Here is a 19451-nt window from a genome sequence, read left to right as displayed (position 1 = left end):
TTTCAGTTTTAATTTGAAAAGCGTTTGACAAGACAATCAGCTGCTGAGTGTTGCCTGTGTGGAGAGATACGCCTGGAGGAGATCTGCTCTGGACCGAGTGTACTCTTCTAAGTCTTATAATACTTTTGCAAGTTTTCTTGTAAATCCTTTAAATTAATGTTCTGGTCATGTTCTTGCCAATTTGCTGACCAAACATTCATCCACGTATTTGAAAGGAATCAAGTGATTTTTGCATTTTCCGGCCAAACCAGCTAAGTCTGGCAAAAAAAAAAGTTTTATCCAAGGATGGCATTTAAGTCTTTTTAAGTGGTTGTTTTCACTTACTGGTTAAGAGGTTTAAGATTAAAGTTAGGCATAAATTGGTTGTGGCTAAGATGAGGAAAAGGCTGTAGTGAATGAATGTAAGTCAGTTAGGTCATGACTTTGCCATCCTGGGGAAAAAATAACACACCTAATCTCTTCAGTCTGCGTGCAGATAGGTTTACAGCTTTCAAATTACGTACAGTACATATGCCAAAGTCCAATTTTATTTGCAGCTGACCAATATAGCAGCAAAAGTGTGTAATAAAGCCAGTAACATGATGTGGGATAAAGGAATGTGGGCCACAGAGCTCATTCAGGGCGTGGCCAAGTCCACTTGTACTGTAATAACAGCAGAAAAAAAAAGGCTGAGCTGCTCCAGGCTCCTGGTTCTAAATGTTTGTACTGAATTTCTTCTTTAATCATGGCTGTGTTTTGCTCAAGTAATAAATTATTTTGCCTCTTTCATAAACGGAACGCCTTCGCTCTTTTCTGTGGTTGCCTGCATCACCTTTACATTAATATCAAGCAAGACTTCCGAGATTTTTCCAACCTTTCCCATAACCTTTCCCAAACCATAACCATAACCCTATTCTGCTCAAAGTCAATAACAAATGTCTTTTTTCATTACTAACAGTGCTCCACATCTGTCCAAGTAGCATTTCTGTAAACAATCTGGCTAAAAAAATGTATAAACTGATGATCAAGAAATTCCAGTTTCTATACATTCAGGTTCAGGTATACATTGAGGTTTAATATAAATGTTGGTTTTGAAAAGTGTCCTACATTTATTATACATGAATTGAAGAGTTCGACATTTACCTTGACAACATGAGATTTATTTTCGTCCGCCCAGCCAGAAGCATGCCTTTTATGTCAGTTTGAGATGAGCAGTGGTGACGCTTCAAAGATTAAATTATGACCTCGTGTGCGAAGGAGAGTTGGCTCACCGGAACAGCTCAAAGAAAATGGTTTTAACCGAAGAACAAGACAGATCCACCAGGTATCGACAATATCTGCTAACATCTGCAAAATCACATGCAATCCAGATCCAAACTGACGTTCATCTCATGGGAAGCGCATCATAGAGTATGCTTTAAAAAAAAGTTGGTTTTAAAAGTCCCAAAACTGATTTAAAACTCATACTGAGAAATTTAACAGTTTAACAGTTCACCTGAAGGCAGCATGTCTCAAACTCCTCAAAGGTGTTTTGTTGGCGTCACAAATTTAGAAAAAGAGAATTGCATCCCACAGCAAACTACATGAATATGTATCACAATGCATCAGTGGCTTCAAGTGATCATCGGAAACATCATATTTTTGAATTAACGAGCACATGAACGCCACTCCAAACTAATTAGGCTACAAGTTGAAAACACTGACGCCGGCCGAGTTTCTCAGCTGCAATTTATAAAGGCTTGCAACCGCGTCTTATTTTCCCACGTTGCCATAGTTACTCGATATTTCAACAGTCAAACGCCGGACAAATCATATGCCGTTCCAACCTCTGACTTGAGCTTCTGACAACAGATAAAAAAGAAACTGACATGGGATCATAAACCTGAATTTGAGCCAAACATCAGCGACAGGAATTTCAACTGTCAATTTAATTCAATAAGCTTCATTTACACGATTTACAGTTCAGTACATATTTCAACAACTTTGTCAGTTAACAATGTGAATACGATAAATAGCGACGACATATAATTTAAATCAGTTACAGAGAACAAAACTGAATGATAGTATTAATTATGGTTGTAACAGGGACCAAAAAAAAAAAACAAACAAACAAAAAAAAAACAGATTAATGTGACTATGGACACACACGACCTTCATGACCTCCAACACCTGCAAACCTGCTGAAACCTCTCCCACACACACACACACTGAAACCGAGCTGCTTCCCTCTTGTGTGGACTTTCTTGTGATTTTTTTTTTTTTTTTTTTTTTTAAATTATGCTTCACGAAAACACTTTACAGCTTTACCACAGAATGACCAGCTTAATAGTTTCTCTCCTGTGTCTGTTGAAGGTTTCATTTCATTTAAAGTTTTTACCACCAAGAGAGCAAATCTGTAGTTTCCGATGTTCTTGTTCATGGAACAGGAGGATGGTTTCTCTTTATGATCTCAGAATTTGCGTTGTTTCGCATGCATTGGTCACTTTAGTGTTTTTTTTTTTTTTCTTGTAAATTTACATTGATAATCTCGGATATTCTGAGTTTTTTTTTTTTTTAATCTGCATATAGAGAACATCCCATAACTGTTCAAGTCAAATAGATCAAAACAGTCACATTTCACGTTTATTCTGACACATACAGCAGAAAAACACTTGAGAACCTTCATCAAAGTGATCAACATATATAGATTTTCAGTCAGATAATATACCCCAGTGGTTTTCAAAGTGGGGTCCAGGGACTCCCCGGGGGTCCTCAGCAAAACGAAGAACAATTAATTTCACGGTTATTTTAAATTAATAGAAATAGTTAGTATGCAGGAAATGTATGAGGGATCATTTTGAACATATTCTTCTACCTGTCTCAATCTCACCAATAAATTTGTGTTTCCTGTTCAGGTATGACACTGAAACAATTTAACCCTCTGAAACCTGAGCAGGTTCCCTTGGTTTCTTTCAAAACATGGGGAAAAGATGATTAGCAAATTAGACAAAATTTGCCAGATGATTAGCAATAATCAAAATTAGAAAAAAAAAAAAAAGACAAATACCATAGAATTTTCCAGAATATTCATACACACAAAATGAAAAATAGACAAGAAAAAAATATATTCAAATGATTGATGTTTGTGTTCAAAAGCTTGTGAAAAGTGTCTGAAAACAGCCTGAACACAAACCAACAGCTCCAATTACATTAACAAAAACAATCAAAGATATTTACTGCCCACTGTTGTCTAATAGACGCATACTGGTTTATTAGATAAAGAAAGAAAGAGATTTTGACAGCTGCCCATCAAATACAAAATAGTAATATTTTAGTTATACACTGCAACTGAGTGTGTTCTCTCCTGCATGGGCTGTCATGTGTTCATTGAAATAACTTTTCCGCGTAAAACCTTTACCACAAACTGAGCAGTTGAACGGTTTCTCTCCAGTGTGGACTCTCATGTGAATGACTAAAATATCTTTACGTGCAAAACTCTTCCCACAGAGTGAGCAGCTGAACGGTTTCTCTCCTGTGTGGATTCTCATGTGTTTGATGAAAGTATGTTTATATGCAAAACACTTACCGCAGATTGAGCAGCTAAACGGTTTCTCTTCTGTGTGAATTCTCATGTGTGTTTTACGGTACTCTTTCTGTGCAAAACTTTTACCGCAGACTGAGCAGCTGAATGGTTTTTCTCCTGTGTGGACCCTCTTGTGTGTGATGAAGGTATGTTTATATGCAAAACTTTTGCCACAGATTGAACAGACATACGGTTTCTCTCCTGTGTGAATTCTCATGTGTGTCTGCAAGTGTCCCTTTTTTTTAAAGCCTTTACCGCAAAAAGAGCAACTCCATGGTTTTTCTCCTGCGTTCATGTGCAAGGGAAAGGAAGATGGTTTCTCTGCATCATCAGATCTGTCATCACTGAGAAGAAGTTTGTTTAAACCTGACCGAGGCTCTCTGGTCTCCTCCCAGTCATCACTGTAATCAGTCTCACCCTCAGAAGAGTGTGAAGAGAGGAGCTGGCCCTCACTAATTGGTTGGAAATCAGCAGCTGGATCTGAGTTCCTGGCTGCTTCCTCTCCATCAGCTTCTGTTTTCATCTGTTCAGTGGAGCTGCTGGCTGGAGGCTCTGCCTCTCTGCTCTCCTCAGTTTGGCTCTGATGAAACTGTGAGCACTGAGCTTCCTCTTCATCATCTTCACTCTTCACAGTGACAGCAGTGAAGGGGAACTTGGTGAGATCTTGAAGCTGCTCTGCCTCCTGATTGGTCCACAGCTCCTCCTGTTCCTCTTTAATGTGTGGGGGCTCTGGCTCCTCCTGGTCCAGACTGGAGCTGTACTCCTGCTGCTCAGGGGGAACCTCTTCTTTACACACCAGCAGCTGCTGAGGCATCACTGCAACACACGCACACACAAAACATTAAGGAAAACCATGGCTGAACCTGTCACCATTACTTCATAATGTTAATGAGATCTGTGCAGCATGACCGTAGCTGTAGAGGGAGGAAAAACAAAGGAGATTAGCAATAAAACCTGATACACCCTTGTTTTTTTTTTTTTTTAAATATAACTGTGTTAGTCCATAATTTTGTCTCCTTCGAGGTAGTCAGTTGGAGTCTGGGCATTTTAGAATTTTTGTTTAGTTCTAGTCAATGACAACTGTTGACATTTTAATCTTTTTTTAGTCATCAGATTAAACATTTCAGTCAGTCTAGTCTAGCCAAAAACCAATAAATTTGTGTCACTTTAGTCACTTATTTCAAGAGTTTATCTTATCAATATCTAATGGAAAACACAGGTTGTATGATTAAGAATGCAGCTTTTTTGGAGAAAGCGTCTAGTCTGAAAGCATCAATTTAAGGAATCCATCCAGACATGGCACATGTTTTGATTTGCATATTTCATATTATATATTCAACAGCTAGACCCCAATACTCTCTTTAAAACTATCATAAAACAATTAAAGCTGTGTGGACAAGACAACATTTTTTGATTGTTGAGTATGCAGCAGGACGTGCCCCTCCCCACTCTGTTCGGCCAGGCAGGCTCGTGTCAGCCACCGAGCTGAACTGTTTTTTGAACTGGTTTCTGACTGGGACAACTCAGTGTTTCCACAGTGAATATCAACTCTGCGCCTCTGGCTGTAAAGACAGGTGTTCCTCAAGGACCTGTCCTGGGATCAATTTTATTTCTTATTTACATAAATGATCTTGTGTGGGATTGAATCCCATAAAGGTACACTTTTATGCAGATGACTGTATTATTTATACTGTGGCATGATCTTTACAAGTGGCAATGGATTCCTTTCCTTCCTTCCTTTATGACCTTACGTGTTCCCATTCATCACCAACTGATTGCACAATCTCACAACACCGCATTCACCTAGAGAGGATTATCTCTGACAAATACCTTGGCATGTGGATTGATGGCAGGTTGACCTTTGATGTCCATACTGATAGTCTCCTGAGAAGAAGAAAAAAAAAATCAGACAAAAGTTAGATTTTTTTCATTCTAAAAAAAAAAAAACCTCTTCTAATACCAGAAAAAGATTTTTTTTGACTTTGTTTAAAAATATGTTAAAATCAGTTTTTACAGAACAATATTGTTGCTTCTAACAAGTGCCATTACGATCCATCAATCTTCTTAGCTGTTTAGCTTTTGATCCCTGTATGTCTGGTTTTTAAGCATTTATATTGTTTTTTCATCAGAGACGACATGATTCTTTGAGTAATTACCACAGTATCACGAGTTGTGATTAAAAAACACAATGGACACAAATGATAAAATATCATTTCCCACTTCAATTGAATAAAATTCTGATTTCATCCCCCCCCCCATCATTTTGGGGTAGAAAAACTGTTTTCTGCTCTGGTGGCTGAAAAGATTGGAACTGAGATTTCTTTTACCAAACTAATAGACAGCTGAGGAAAATTCGTTCTTTCCTCTCCCCCGCACTTTTTGAAATTATCATTCACGCACTCATCTCTTCCAGACTCGACTATTGTAATGCGCTCTACTCTGGTATCAGCCAACGTAACATTCAGACTACAACTGAGCCAGAATGCCGCCGCCAGACTCTTAACTCACTCCAGGAGAAGTGACCACATTACACCAGTTCTAGCTGCCCTCCACTGGCTACCTGTGAGTTTTAGAAATGATTTTAAGGTGTTGTTACTTGTTTTTAAAGCCTTAAATGACCTGGCTCCTTCCTATATCCGAGAAATGTTAACCCCCATGAGCCTGGCCACAGTCTGAGGTCCTCTAGCCGGGCCCTTCTGGAGGTCCCCAACTCTCGTTTGGTGTCAAGAGGTGACTGTGCCTTTGCTGTTCGGGGCCCCAGACTCTGGAACACCCTGCCGGAGGGCCTCAGGCAGGCAAACTCTCTGTCATCTTTTAAATCCCTTCTTAAAACTCACTTGTACCGTATGGCCTTTTCTTAGTTGTTGGCTCTGTCTTTTATGGTCTTTTACTGTATTTTATTGTATTATTTTTTTTTGCGTTATTATTTTATTGTGAAGCACATTGTAACTGCGTGTTTTGGAAAGTGCTAGACAAATAAAGGTATTATTATTAGTATCAAGAATCTAGGGGCTAAATGACACAGTAAAAACAAAAAATCATATTGCAATTAATTTTACAACTATTACAATTGCAATATGATTGACGATTTTAGTAGTAATGAAAACTTTGCATTAGAACGTTTATTTACAGTTAAAAAGCTACCAAATTGGTTTCTGTAGTATTATAATACTTTATTTACAACAATTTGTGTCACAGATTTTACTAAAGAAACTGAAGCCCCTGCAATTTGGATATTGCATTTGGCCATATTGAGATTTCAATAGTATTTAGATGATTTGTAGCTGTAGCAAACTGCAGAGATGACAAAAAGTCTTGTGAAAATTTGAATCGGTGTGTCCTGCTGTGGTACAGATTCTCAGACAGCTGTCAAAACTCAGCTGAAATTTGATGTCAGTGACAAGATTAACATTTTCAAACACCGTTCTATCAGCTCCTCCGGTCAGCATCTACAAACTAGCAAAACGCGCTGGTCAGGGTCGTCAAAAAATGCCTCCTTTTGAATATTACCCCTTGCTGCTACAAATTGTGGTAGTTGAACGATTAAGATAACCAGCTCTGACCACTTCTACACACCTGTGAGACGTCCAAACCTTATGGCACCTACATACAGAAGTTTGATACATATCGACTGACAATGATCACACCGACTGAATCTTAATGGCTACGATGCAGGTCAATATACATGAAAATGTCATCAGCGTATGTGATCACTCTGCATCGCTGTAGTGGTAAACTATGAAGCTCACCAAGAATGGAGCAGTGCAGTAGCGACTGTAATGTATTAATCTTCATTACTGATATTAGGTGGCATTAAAGTGTTTGGACAAAAATCCAAAGAAAATGAGGAGAATGCGGACCCGGTCATTTTCTTCTTTGTTGGAGTCCGAGACATTTCGTTTTGCTCGTTTTTACTCCATCTTTGGACTTAGCTCCAGTGACGTGTTGATCAGTGCATCACTTTCTGCTGCGTTCCTAGTGGCTGGTTAGTAGGCGGAAGTCTTAGTCACACTGTGAGATGGTTATGGTCAGAATTTTGTCCCAGGCTATCTTTGGTCACAAGACCATGACAACAGCAATCTCTGAACCTCTCTTGCACTGTGACGTAGGAGCTGTTTTGGAGCTATGACAAAGATATTGTCACGTTTCTTCCACACTGGTCAACTTTTGTCTGGGAGAGCCCAAAATCACACAGAGTATAACCGGCTTTAGACCTAACCTATGTAATAAAGACAGCAGTAACTCATAAAAGACCTCTACCATGTGGTGGCAGGAGTGACGGCCTCATTGCAGACTCCTTTCCACCGCTTTGGAAAACCTCTGGCCTTGCTCGCCTCAGAGACTCGGTTAGATAAACGGTACCCAACGGTACATGAAAATGGCTGCTGCTCTGACCACACTGAAACACTGACTTGAACAGGAATGACCACTCTGCTCTATTTAAGTCCTGTGTGCCTGAATAAGCTCTCTGCATTTCAGCTGTCATTCAAAACCTAAACTACGTTACACATTTGTTAACAATACCATTGAGGAGACTTTCATAGATCCTCTGAATGGCGAGGAGAGCGTTCTTCTCCTGCGCAGTGTTCATCTCATGAGGGCACAGGCACTCTGCCACAAAACGCTGGCCGATTCTCTTTCCCAGCAGGAGCACAGGATGCCGCTCCAACAGGTTCCATTTATGGAGCTGAAACAAAAGATCAAATCATGATATTCCAGAAATTGGTTATCAGTTAGCTAATTAGCATTAATTAGCTCGCAGCTAATTAGTTAATATTGATGTTAGTCTGAGATAGGCTACGAATTAGCATCCAATAAGAAGCATAATTTTTAAATAACTTTAGGGGCAGCAGATGATTTTAATGAATTTTGTGCGTTAACTGTAACTTCCTCCTGTGTTGCTGCTGCGAGCTGCGACACCATAACAGAGAGATACACACAACAACAGCTGCTGCTTTTGTCAGGATAAACATTTCAATAAAGTTATCCAAACAAATTCTTCTTACAACATTGTGACATGAGTTGAATGCCTATAACTGTTGCCATGGCAAGGGGAACCACCCGGAAATACTCTTGATTCGCAGTGAACCAACGGCCTACAAAGGCTACTCAACCCATTCAGTTTCTATGGTCGGGTCCCTCTCCAGTTCAGACAGATTTCTGGTCGACCTTCCCAGATTGGTCACAAACATTATTTAACATGGGGTGGGTTTGATACGATGACTGATATCATCAGTATTTTAAGGAATAGTTGGTTAAACTGAAGTGATAAGAATTTGAAGAGCTCACAACAGCAGCTGCAGCACTATTTTCAGTCCAGTACTTGTTGGTACATATTACCAAATTTGGTCCAAACAACCCTAACCCTTTCGTAAAATCGTCCAGATATACCCTATTTTAATCAAATTCAGACGCTGAAACCCTCATACATGCCTTCATAACATCAAGAATAGATTACTGTAATGCACTTTTTTCTGGTCTACCAAAGACGTAAACAAAAGGTCTCCAAACGCAGCTGCTACATTCTTCACAATAACGAAGGAGGTGGATCACATGACATCAATACTGATATTTCTGCATCGGTTACCTGTTCATGCTCAAGCTGATTTCAAAATCCTCCTTCATATCATTGCTCAGTGCTACGCCACATTTTGCTGACTGGTTGTTGGTCTATCCAGTTGTATCGAAAGGCATGTTGGTCAGCGATCGATGGTTCATTAAAAACGAACTGAGTGTAAAAGACTAATTCTGATTTGTGCATTAGTCAGGCAATGCCAGGGTTAGAATTATACCATTGCCACTCAAAATCAGGAATTTGTTATATTACATGATCTTTTCTAATAGCTGCCGGCTAGCTCTACTGTTAGCCAGTGAACTTTTACTGATGTTATAATCCTTGATCCTGCTTTTACATTTAACAGTTTTAACTGTTGCCAAGGTGCTGACTAATATTACTGCATTCATTTTTTAATTTGGAGAGATTATGAACAATTTACAGAGATTTAGAGTATAAGTGTCTAAGTAGTTGTAACACATACCACTTTAGTCTATTACAGCAGCTGATCAGGAGACCAGACAGCATCACATGATTGCAGAGAATTCCCGAATCTGCGGGACTTTAAGTTTCACTTTCCTGCCGTCCAGAGAGTGATGTGGTCATCCTGATATCCTTCAGCTGTTTTGGTTGTGTAAACTGGTGTTTGTGCGTCCATGAGGATAGGTAAGTCACCTAGGCCGCCATACTTACATTATTTACCATTAATGTTAAATGGATGGGCTCTGTATATAGTTTAAACATGTTTAGATTTATTTATTGTGGTAAAGTTGGCATTGCTAATTAGCTACAAGCTATTAGCCTTAGGTCACTGAATATTATGCCCACTGCTAGCACTGTGGTGCATTCAGCCCACTAGGGGGCAGTGCAAGATTGTGTCATTGCAGGAATTTAATGTTCAGCTATATGGACATATAGTTAAATATATTTTGAGCATGTGTGCCAATTTTAGATAATAGTAGTCAAGATTTGTTACCAGTTCATTTATTATTATTTTTGTATCAAATAGTGATTGTTAATTGTCTTAGCTATAGCACATTAATATTGTTATTATACTAATTTGTGCCTTTTGTCTGTGCTTAATTTGTTACAGAACCACATACACACATACACCTATGCCTGTTACGTGGTGCAACCGCTAATTGCTCATCATAGCTGTGTCTACTGTGCTGTATCATTGGGGCGAATGTTATTCAAATATACTACATCTACAGTCCTTTGCTAGTCCTTAATAAGACTTAATAATAAGTATTAATGTATTCCAAAGGGGAAAAAATGACTTACCAGTAAATTAGTTGAATCATAGACTTTGTTGATGCTATGATTCTTAGTTTGAGTATCCTTCCACTCATTGTTGAATTTCTTCTTTGCCGCTTCCAGTTTGGTTTTGTACGGCTGCTTGGCCCTGCAGTGCTGACAGGTTTTTGCTGCCACTCCGATCCTTTGACGGCAGGTCACACATTCTTTTTGTGTTGACATCTTTAAAAAGAAAAGAAAAAGATCAGGCAATAAACAGTATCAAGTGTATCAAGCCGTCATTTGTCCTTACAAGTATATTGCTGCTGAATAAGCTGTGAACAACATGCTATTATAATGGTAAATGTGCCATTTTTTTCATGTGGTTCTTGTCATGTCATGTAAAGGTATCCAACATTACTGGGGATATTCTGAGGGGAAAAAAAACAGAATTTGAGATTAAAGTTGGAAATTCACAAGAAAAAATGGATATTCTGAGATTAAAATCATATAATTATACTCACAACTTTTTTTTTTTTTTTTTGAAAATTCTGAGATTATAAAGTTACATATTACAAAGTTGCAAGAAAAAAAAACTCTGAGCTTAAAGTTATAAATTTATGAGAAAGAAAAATCCAGAATCCCAATCTCCTCCTCAGCATCTGGACTCTGAAGAGACGTTGCTGTGACTTGGGCCGATTCAGAAGAAAACAATCTGCTGATTCTGGGCTCAAATCAGCAGGATCTCCTTGTTCCTGAATCCCATGTCAGAGTAGAATCTGCTGAGGGGATCAGCTGCAGGCCTGAGACACGGCCAGCAGGAGGCAGCACAGGTGGAGCCGTGACCCAAAAATAAAAGTTTTTTCTTGTAAATTTGTGATTTTAATCTCAAAAATTCTGTTTTATTTTCTGAATATTACCCCCCACCTCTGTCGTTGTCCCGCTCAGAAAGTAGAGACCTAATCAGAGATTTTAAATCCTAAAAAAGTCAAACAGCTGTAGAGCCTGGATCTGTAAACACCTCCCATTACCAGAGAATCTGGATCTCTAAACTCTTCACATCACCAGATAATCTGGACAGAACATCGGTACTGACAGCAGATTTCTCCTCTGACTGTCAGGAGGCTGGATTGGGGTTCAGTCGGCCCAAACCACCTGCACTCTGATCCCGGCCTGAGACTGGATTCAGCTCTGGATGCTACTGCACATGTAGCAAACTAACTTTTACTTTTCAGAAGAGGTACTCAGTACTTTCAGTTAGTCAGGTGGTTCTGAACACCTGTCGTACCTACCTGCCTGAATAAAGGTCAGGTAACAGAGCTGCCAGCAGGCTAGCGACTTCTAACAGCCACCGGCCATAAACCCACTGGCAGGAAGAAATCCTCCAATCTCTGCCAGCCACGAGCTAAATGTCATCCTGTAACTTTATGAAGCCATAAAATCACGCAGACAGATTATTATGTCATGTGTGTATATTAGACAGATCCCAGTAGTGAGACGGGTCCCAGCAGTGAGACAGATCAGAGCCATGAGACAGACCACAGCCGTGAGACAGGTCGCAGCAGTGAGACAGACCACAGCCGTGGTGTGTGTGCAGTGAGACAGGTCCCAGCAGTGAGACAGGTCCCAGCAGTGTGTGTGTGTGCAGTGAGACGGGTCCCAGCAGTGAGACGGGTCCCTGCAGTGTGTGTGCAGTGAGACGGGTCCCAGCAGTGAGACGGGTCCCAGCAGTGTGTGTGCAGTGAGACGGGTCCCAGCAGTGTGTGTGCAGTGAGACGGGTCCCTGCAGTGTGTGTGCAGTGAGACGGGTCCCAGCAGTGTGTCTGCAGTGAGACAGGTCCCTGCAGTGAGACGGGTCCCTGCAGTGTGTGTGCAGTGAGACAGACCACAGCCGTGGTGTGTGTGCAGTGAGACGGATCCCTGCAGTGTGTGTGCAGTGAGACGGGTCCCAGCAGAGTGTGTGCAGTGAGACAGACCACAGCCGTGGTGTGTGTGCAGTGAGACGGGTCCCTGCAGTGAGTGTGCAGTGAGACGGGTCCCAGCAGAGTGTGTGTGCAGTGAGACGGGTCCCTGCAGTGTGTGTGCAGTGAGACAGGTCCCTGCAGTGTGTGTGCAGTGAGACAGGTCCCTGCAGTGTGTGTGCAGTGAGACGGGTCCCAGCAGTGTGTGTGCAGTGAGACGGGTCCCTGCAGTGTGTGTGCAGTGAGACGGGTCCCTGCAGTGTGTGTGCAGTGAGACGGGTCCCTGCAGTGAGACGGGTCCCTGCAGTGAGACAGGTCCCTGCAGTGAGACGGGTCCCTGCAGTGAGACAGGTCCCTGCAGTGTGTGTGCAGTGAGACGGGTCCCAGCAGAGTGTGTGTGCAGTGAGACGGGTCCCTGCAGTGTGTGTGCAGTGAGACAGGTCCCAGCAGAGTGTGTGTGCAGTGAGACAGGTCCCAGCAGAGTGTGTGTGCAGTGAGACGGGTCCCTGCAGTGAGACAGGTCAGCACACATGTGGGCTCTGCTGTCTGTGCTCGGCAGGCTAAACCGTCAGCAGCTCATCTGCTGCGTTTCCAGCTGGAAAAAGACACGAGGCGCTGCTTCCCCTGAGCCGGAGACACATTTCACGGTTTACCACAACATCTGACGTTACGCTTCGTTTCTAACACCAACCACAACTTACTTTTTCCAACGTGATCCGACAGAAATGTGAGCGGCGACCACGACGTCTCAACAATACATGGACTCGGGTTGGTGAGCGAACCACACCGTGCGCATGCGCACAGACAGCAGACAGTAAAGGTCGCGGCTCGCTTGACTTTCGCTTCGGCAGCGGACCGAGGGACTTATTTCATTTTCCAAGATCAAGTCGGAGCTCCGGGCCGGACTGTGGAGAGGAGAGTCTGCTGCTGCTCACTCAGCTGCTACTGCTCCGCCATTGTTTCCGGCGGCTGGCTGCGCTGCTACTGCGGGACACACGGTAAAGTACGGCATCAGCACGGGGCCAAAATGAGAGAGTCTTCTGCACCGCCCCTCCCTTTCGCTCTCTCTTTCTCTCTCAATTCAAGTCAAAGGAGCTTTATTTGCATGGGAAACAAACCTTTACGTTGCCAAAGCAACAACAAAAAGCAAAGCGAGGAATTGCTGTTAGAATCACTCACTCACACATAAACATCGCACAAAAAGTAAGGAAATTCAAGATTCAAGATTCAAGATTTATTCGTCACATGCATGAATGTACAGGTACATCAGCAGTGAAATGTAATTGCAACAACTCCAGCACTGTGCAAGTAAAAAATAAAAATAAATAATAATAATAATAACGTTAATAATAATAAAAGAAAAAATAAATAAATAAAATAAAATAAGAATAAAGATAAAATAGAAAGAATATATGACATTCAGAAAGAATATATGACATTCAAATTTGTGTTTGGTAGATTATTTCTTTATTGTAGCAATGCTTCTTGGCAATAAATCTTATACTGTTGGAAAGCCTCTTTATTTCCCTTTAAAATGGTGCCACATTTGTAAGGAACATTTGTGGGATGAGCAGCAGAGCTGAGGATGAATCAGAATCAGAATCAGAATACTTTATTGATCCCCAGGGGGAAATTACTTTTTGTTGCAATAAATGTGGGTTGTGCCCATGAAAAATTTGCTAAATCTTCTCTACCAATGCCAAACAGCTGATTCTGCCATTGACTCTTTTTGGTGTTTGGTGGATTGGATGATTGAAGTTTGAAGAAACAAGACATATTGGCAATTTAACAATTTATTCAATTAACAAACAGGAGCCCCAGTAGTGTGTGGAAGAACCAGACACAGCCACAGCAGCCTGGCACCTCCTCCTCATGCTGGTCACCGGCCTGCTCACACACACTGCTGTGGGACGGCATCCCATTCTTCAGCCAGCATATGTCGCCCAAATGCACGCCCAAGCTGATCCCACAAGTGTTCAATGGGGTTGAGGTCAGGACTGCTGGCAGGCCATTCCATCCTCTCCACTCCCAAATTCTGGAGGTAGTCTCTGATAAACCTGCTCTGTGGGGGCGAGCGCTGTCATCTTGGAGGATAGAGTTTGGTCCCGGACTGTGGAGGTGCCAATCAGGCACCTGACTGGCAGCACCTGAGGGTACCAGAAGCTCAAAACAAGAGTTAATAGCAACAGTAAAATAAGCTGTTAGGCATTGGCAGGGAAGATTTGGCAAATTTTTCATGGCCGCAACCCACATACTAAGCTCTGCTGCACATCCCACAAATGCATGTTCCTTACTTATGTGGCACCATTTAAAAGGGAAATAAAGAGGCTTTCCAACAGTGTAAGATTTATGGCCAAGAAGCATTGTTACAACAAAGAAATAACCTACCAAACACAAACTTCCATACTTTTTGTGTGATGTTTATATATACATCTACAGACATATACATATATATCTAGATATAAATATATATCTATATCTATATGTAGATATAAATATAAAAGAACCATATTTTTTTAAAATATTTTTTTAAGAAAATTGAAAATTGCCACACACTGTAAAACATCGTTGCTGAAAGGACGTATTAACACATTTATGGTATCCAGAATGTGGCCTAATGGAATGTAAACATGAACCTGCAATTTCGGCCCAGCAGTTTGACACAGGCTGATGTGCTTCTAATCGCAGGAAGAGATGTTTCCTCCTCAGGCGTTGCTCTGGTTCTGTCTAACAGCCCAGACATCTCTGCATGTCAGTCGCTGGTCGACTGACCATCGCAGCTCCTGGATGTTGAGACATTTTCACAGACTGATGGCAACTCCTCCTCCTCAATGTCCTTCTGTGGTCAAATTAGCCGACAGGAGCCGTGTGGAGCCACGACGAGCTCCATCCCTCTGTCTCTCTGAAGGTCATGGTAAAAATATCACCAAAGCATCTCAAAGCAGAGTTAAACAAATCCAGCAGCACAAGGTCCATTCAACAAGAGGCATTTAGCACACAGCTCTCACTAGTCAGTGTTAGAGACTCAGTGAACCAGAATCAGACACACTTTACTGATCCCCGGGGAAACTGGGTCAGTTGCAGCTGCTCAAATTCTTGAAAGAATACATTTTAAGCGGAAGTGAAATTATAAGAAACAGAATGTATGAATAAGCACATTAATCCTACAAAGATATTACAACAATAAATACAGACGTACAAATTGAGCATATATCTCCTGGGCACATCATTCTCTGCTGAGGGGGAGAAAATGTCACAGTAGTGTCAGCTGATGAGCTGCATGAGAAGTAAACAGATTTCTTATTGTTGCTGTAATCATTAACACTATTGCTTTTAGTTAATATGGCGTTGTTGCTCATTGTCCCTCAGATCGTGGAACATAAAACTGTTTTGTGCAGCAGTGCTGACTACATTAGTCTGTGTGAGCAGTGTTCAGATGTTCAACCTGCAGCTCTGCAGCTTCACCTGCTGCTCTCACACACACTCGCTCGTGTTTTCTGACATTTTGATCTGTGGTATAACCTTTACCACAGAATTTAGTCAGCTGAATAGTTTCTCTCCTGTGTGGATTCTCATGTGTCTTTTGTGTTTATTTTTATTTGTAAAACCTTTACCACAGACAGAGCAGATGAATGGTTTCTCTCCGGTGTGGATTCTCATGTGTTTTTTGCAGTTATTTTTTTCTATAAAACCTTTACCGCAGACAGAGCAGTTGAATGCTTTCTCTCCTGTGTGGATTCTCTTGTGAGCTTTCAAATTACTTGTAGCACTGAAACCTTTACCACAGACTGAGCAGCTGAATGGTTTCTCTCCTGTGTGAGTTCTCATGTGAGTGGTGAAGTTGCCTCTCCGTGTAAAATTTTTACCACAGAGGGAGCAGTTAAACGGTTTCTCTCCCGTGTGAATTCGCATGTGAGTGTTGAAGTTACCTTTCTGTGTAAAATCTTTACCACAAAGTGTGCAGTTAAATGGTTTCTCTCCTGTGTGGACTCTCATGTGTGTGACAAAGGACTTTTTCTGTGTAAAACCTTTACCACAGGCTGAGCAGTTAAATTGTTTCTCTCCGGTGTGGATTCTCATGTGTAAGGTCAAAGTTTGTTTCTGTCTAACACCTTTACCACACACTGAGCAGCTAAATGGTTTCTCTTCTGCATGCAAGTTCATGTGTCTGTTTAAAGTTTCTTTTCGTGTAAATATTTTATCACAAAGAGAGCAACTCCACAGTTTCTCTCCTGTGTTCTTGCTCACAGAGCAGGAAGATGGTTTCTCTCCATCATCAGATCCATCATCACTGAAAAGGAGTTCACTCTGTGGGTTTGAACCTGACTGAGGCTCTCTGCTCTCCTCCCAGTCATCACTGTCATCAGTCTCAGCTTCAGAAGAGTGTGAAGAGAGGAGCTGGCCCTCACTAGTTGCTTGGAAATCAGCAGCTGGATCTGAGTTCCTGGCTGCTTCCTCTCCATCAGCTTCTGTTTTCATCTGTTCAGTGGAGCTGCTGGCTGGAGGCTCTGCCTCTCTGTTCTCCTCAGTTTGGCTCTGATGAAGCTGTGAGCACTGAGCTTCCTCTTCATCATCTTCACTCTTCACAGTGACAGCAGTGAAGGGGAACTTGGTGAGATCTTGAAGCTGCTCTGCCTCCTGATTGGTCCACAGCTCCTCCTGCTCCTCTTTAATGTGTGGGGGCTCTGGCTCCTCCTGGTCCAGACTGGAGCTGCACTCCTGCTGCTCAGGGGGAACCTCTTCTTTACACACCAGCAGCTGCTGAGGCATCACTGGAACACACACACACACACACACACACACACACACACACACACACACACACATGTATTAAGGAAAACCTTAGTTAGAGGTTTACTTGAACCTGTTAATATTACTTCATGTTAATGATCGTAGCTGTAGAGGGAGGAAAAATGGAGGAGGTTAGAAATAAAACCTGACACATCCTTATTTTTAAATCTAACAATGCTACTCCATTATTTAGTCACCTTCCAGGTACTACAGTTGGTGTAATGGTAAGATTTTTTGTGACAGTAGGTGTCGCTGTAACAGCAGGTCCAGGAGGAAACCCTGATCATTTTGAGTCTGTGCCCTGCTGCTCTGCAGGGATGTAAAACTTATTACCAAGATGTTAGGCCTAAATAAGCTAATGTATCTATAAATCTATGTTGTATTCACAAATCTTTTCATAAAACTAGCTTGGCTAGAATTTTTTTTTTTTTTTTTTTATTTTGATTACAGCTGCAGTAATATGACATGCTAAAAGATATGTTTATGTAAGATGAAATAAGGATATGTATTATTCGTTTTTTTTTTCTTTTTTGGTGTTGCACCACTCCACCTGCTGTCTAAGAGCAAACCCCCCGGGTGCAAAGATATGCAGACCTAAGTAAAATGATTTGTAAAATTACCTACACAGCCTTAAAAATAGTTAAGTAAATTAAAAAAAAAAAAAAAAAAGTTCAATAACTTAACAACAACGCAGCTAATTAGGATGACATCTAACATGGCTTGCTAAGCTCTCTGTATTTCAGCTGTCATTCAAAAACTAAACCACGTTACACGGAGGGGAGAGACAGATTTCATTGGGCTAGCCCGATGTCCTCCTAGAAAGGGACCAATGGGCCTCTTTTTGTGTTTTAAATACCGGCGCAGTCGATAAAATTGGTTTATAATATAATGTTTTGTTTAAATTACGATCGCCACGGCCAAAAATGTGCGTCGGCCCACCGGGCACTGACGGTACGCCAGACGGCCGGTCCAGGGACCGTTTTCTCTAAAGGATCTTACGACTAAATTTCCTCTTAAGTTCCACTTTTTTCTTATATTTGGGTGTAAGAAGAATCTTAAGATATTTTTGAATTTGCAAACAAAATATCTTAAGAACCCAAACAAAAGATCTTAAGAATGCTCGCAACTTTATTCTTATGCTTTTTAAGAATAAATGGGATTCTTGAGATAAATTATCTTGTTATTTTTCTTGAATAGTATCGTAATTTTATCGTAATTTTAAGGCAGGTAAATGTCATGCTGTGTGAAGGTGAGCTATTTTTCAAACATCTTTGATTAATTTAGAGCCAAATTTGATTATATAACATAGATTAATGTAGCAATACCTTAATGATTTTACACTGTATAAGTTAACAGAGATAATAATTATCTAAACTGTAATTCAGCCTGATATCTAAGCCAGTATTTAGACACATGAGACTATAATGGATATTGTTTTGTTGTATTTTAAATGGAACTGCTGTCGATTGCAGCTAGAGAGGGCAATCCAGAAAGACCTCTGAGACACTGGATGGATCCCCTGGCCCTTCCTGGGTAGATAGCTGCGAAGTTCGCAAGTAGAAAAAAATCAAGAAGTTCGCAAGATAATGTGTAGTTCTTAAGAAAATAATGGGGAATAGCACTTGAGAACATTCTTATGAACTTCTGATTTTTTCCTCTTACGAAACGTCTTAAGATTATTAGTAAGAACTTTTTAGAGAATCCGGCCCCAGGCCTGCAGCACACATGTGGGCTCTGCTGTCTGTGCTCGGCAGGCTGAACCGTCAGCAGCTCATCTGCTGCGTTTCCAGCTGGAAAAAGACACGAGACACCACAACTTACTTTTTCCAACGTGATCCGACAGAAATGTGAGCAGCGACCACGACGTCTCAACAATACATGGACTCGGGTTGGTTAGCGAACCACACCGTGCGCATGCGCACAGACAGCAGACAGCAAAGGTCTCGGCTCGCTTGATTTTCGCTTCGGCAGCGGACCGCGGGACTTATTTCATGTTCCAAGATCAAGTCGGAGCTCCGGGCCGGACTGTGGAGAGGAGAGTCTACTGCTGCTCACTCAGCTGCTACTGCTCCGCCATTGTTTCCGGCGGCTGGCTGCGCTGCTACTGCGGGAAACACGGTAAAGTACGGCAACAGCACGGGACCAAAATGAGAGTCTACTGCACACACATATATATGTGTGTGTGATAGATAAGGAAAAAATAACTAAAAGGAAAAAATAGGTTGGATTTGCATTCACAAACTGAACATAAATACAAATATGTGAGAACTATACAAACACTGCAACCTTTTATGTAATTAATTTATTTAAAAATATTTTCTCTATTATCAGTTGATGAAAACCAAAAAATTGAGATATACATTTTAAT

At 41.2% G+C, this 19451-nt stretch overlaps 2 protein-coding genes across 2 annotated transcripts in view; both read right to left on the bottom strand.

Moving 5' to 3' along the window:
- Positions 1–2228: 2228 nt before the first annotated feature.
- LOC115369188 (zinc finger and SCAN domain-containing protein 2-like) overlaps positions 2229–19451 on the bottom strand; it is a 59217-nt gene continuing 41994 nt past the window's right edge. The window contains exons 2-6 of the mRNA XM_030065755.1: positions 10380–10574; positions 8066–8228; positions 5372–5425; positions 4292–4357; positions 2229–4216 (exon numbers count right to left, since the gene is read on the bottom strand). Coding sequence (XP_029921615.1) covers positions 3294–4216; positions 4292–4357; positions 5372–5425; positions 8066–8228; positions 10380–10574 — 1401 coding nt within the window. The 3' untranslated portion in view covers positions 2229–3293. The remainder of the gene's footprint in view (positions 4217–4291; positions 4358–5371; positions 5426–8065; positions 8229–10379; positions 10575–19451) is intronic.
- LOC115368752 (gastrula zinc finger protein XlCGF8.2DB-like) lies at positions 14772–16883 on the bottom strand. Its single transcript, XM_030065076.1, has one exon. The coding sequence runs from the start codon at positions 16769–16771 to the stop codon at positions 15833–15835; it is 939 nt and encodes a 312-aa protein (XP_029920936.1). The 5' UTR covers positions 16772–16883; the 3' UTR covers positions 14772–15832.

The sequence above is a fragment of the Myripristis murdjan genome, chromosome 12, assembly GCF_902150065.1.
Source record: "Myripristis murdjan chromosome 12, fMyrMur1.1, whole genome shotgun sequence".
Taxonomy (NCBI): Eukaryota; Metazoa; Chordata; class Actinopteri; order Holocentriformes; family Holocentridae; genus Myripristis; species Myripristis murdjan.
The sequence above is the reverse complement of the archived record's forward strand: the minus strand, read 5'-3'. Positions and strand labels throughout refer to the sequence as shown.

What these genes read in the sequence shown, in the direction of transcription:
- LOC115368752 (XM_030065076.1), bottom strand. Translation starts at nt 16,771, where the DNA reads ATGAAAACAGAAGCTGATGGAGAGGAAGCAGCCAGGAACTCAGATCCA.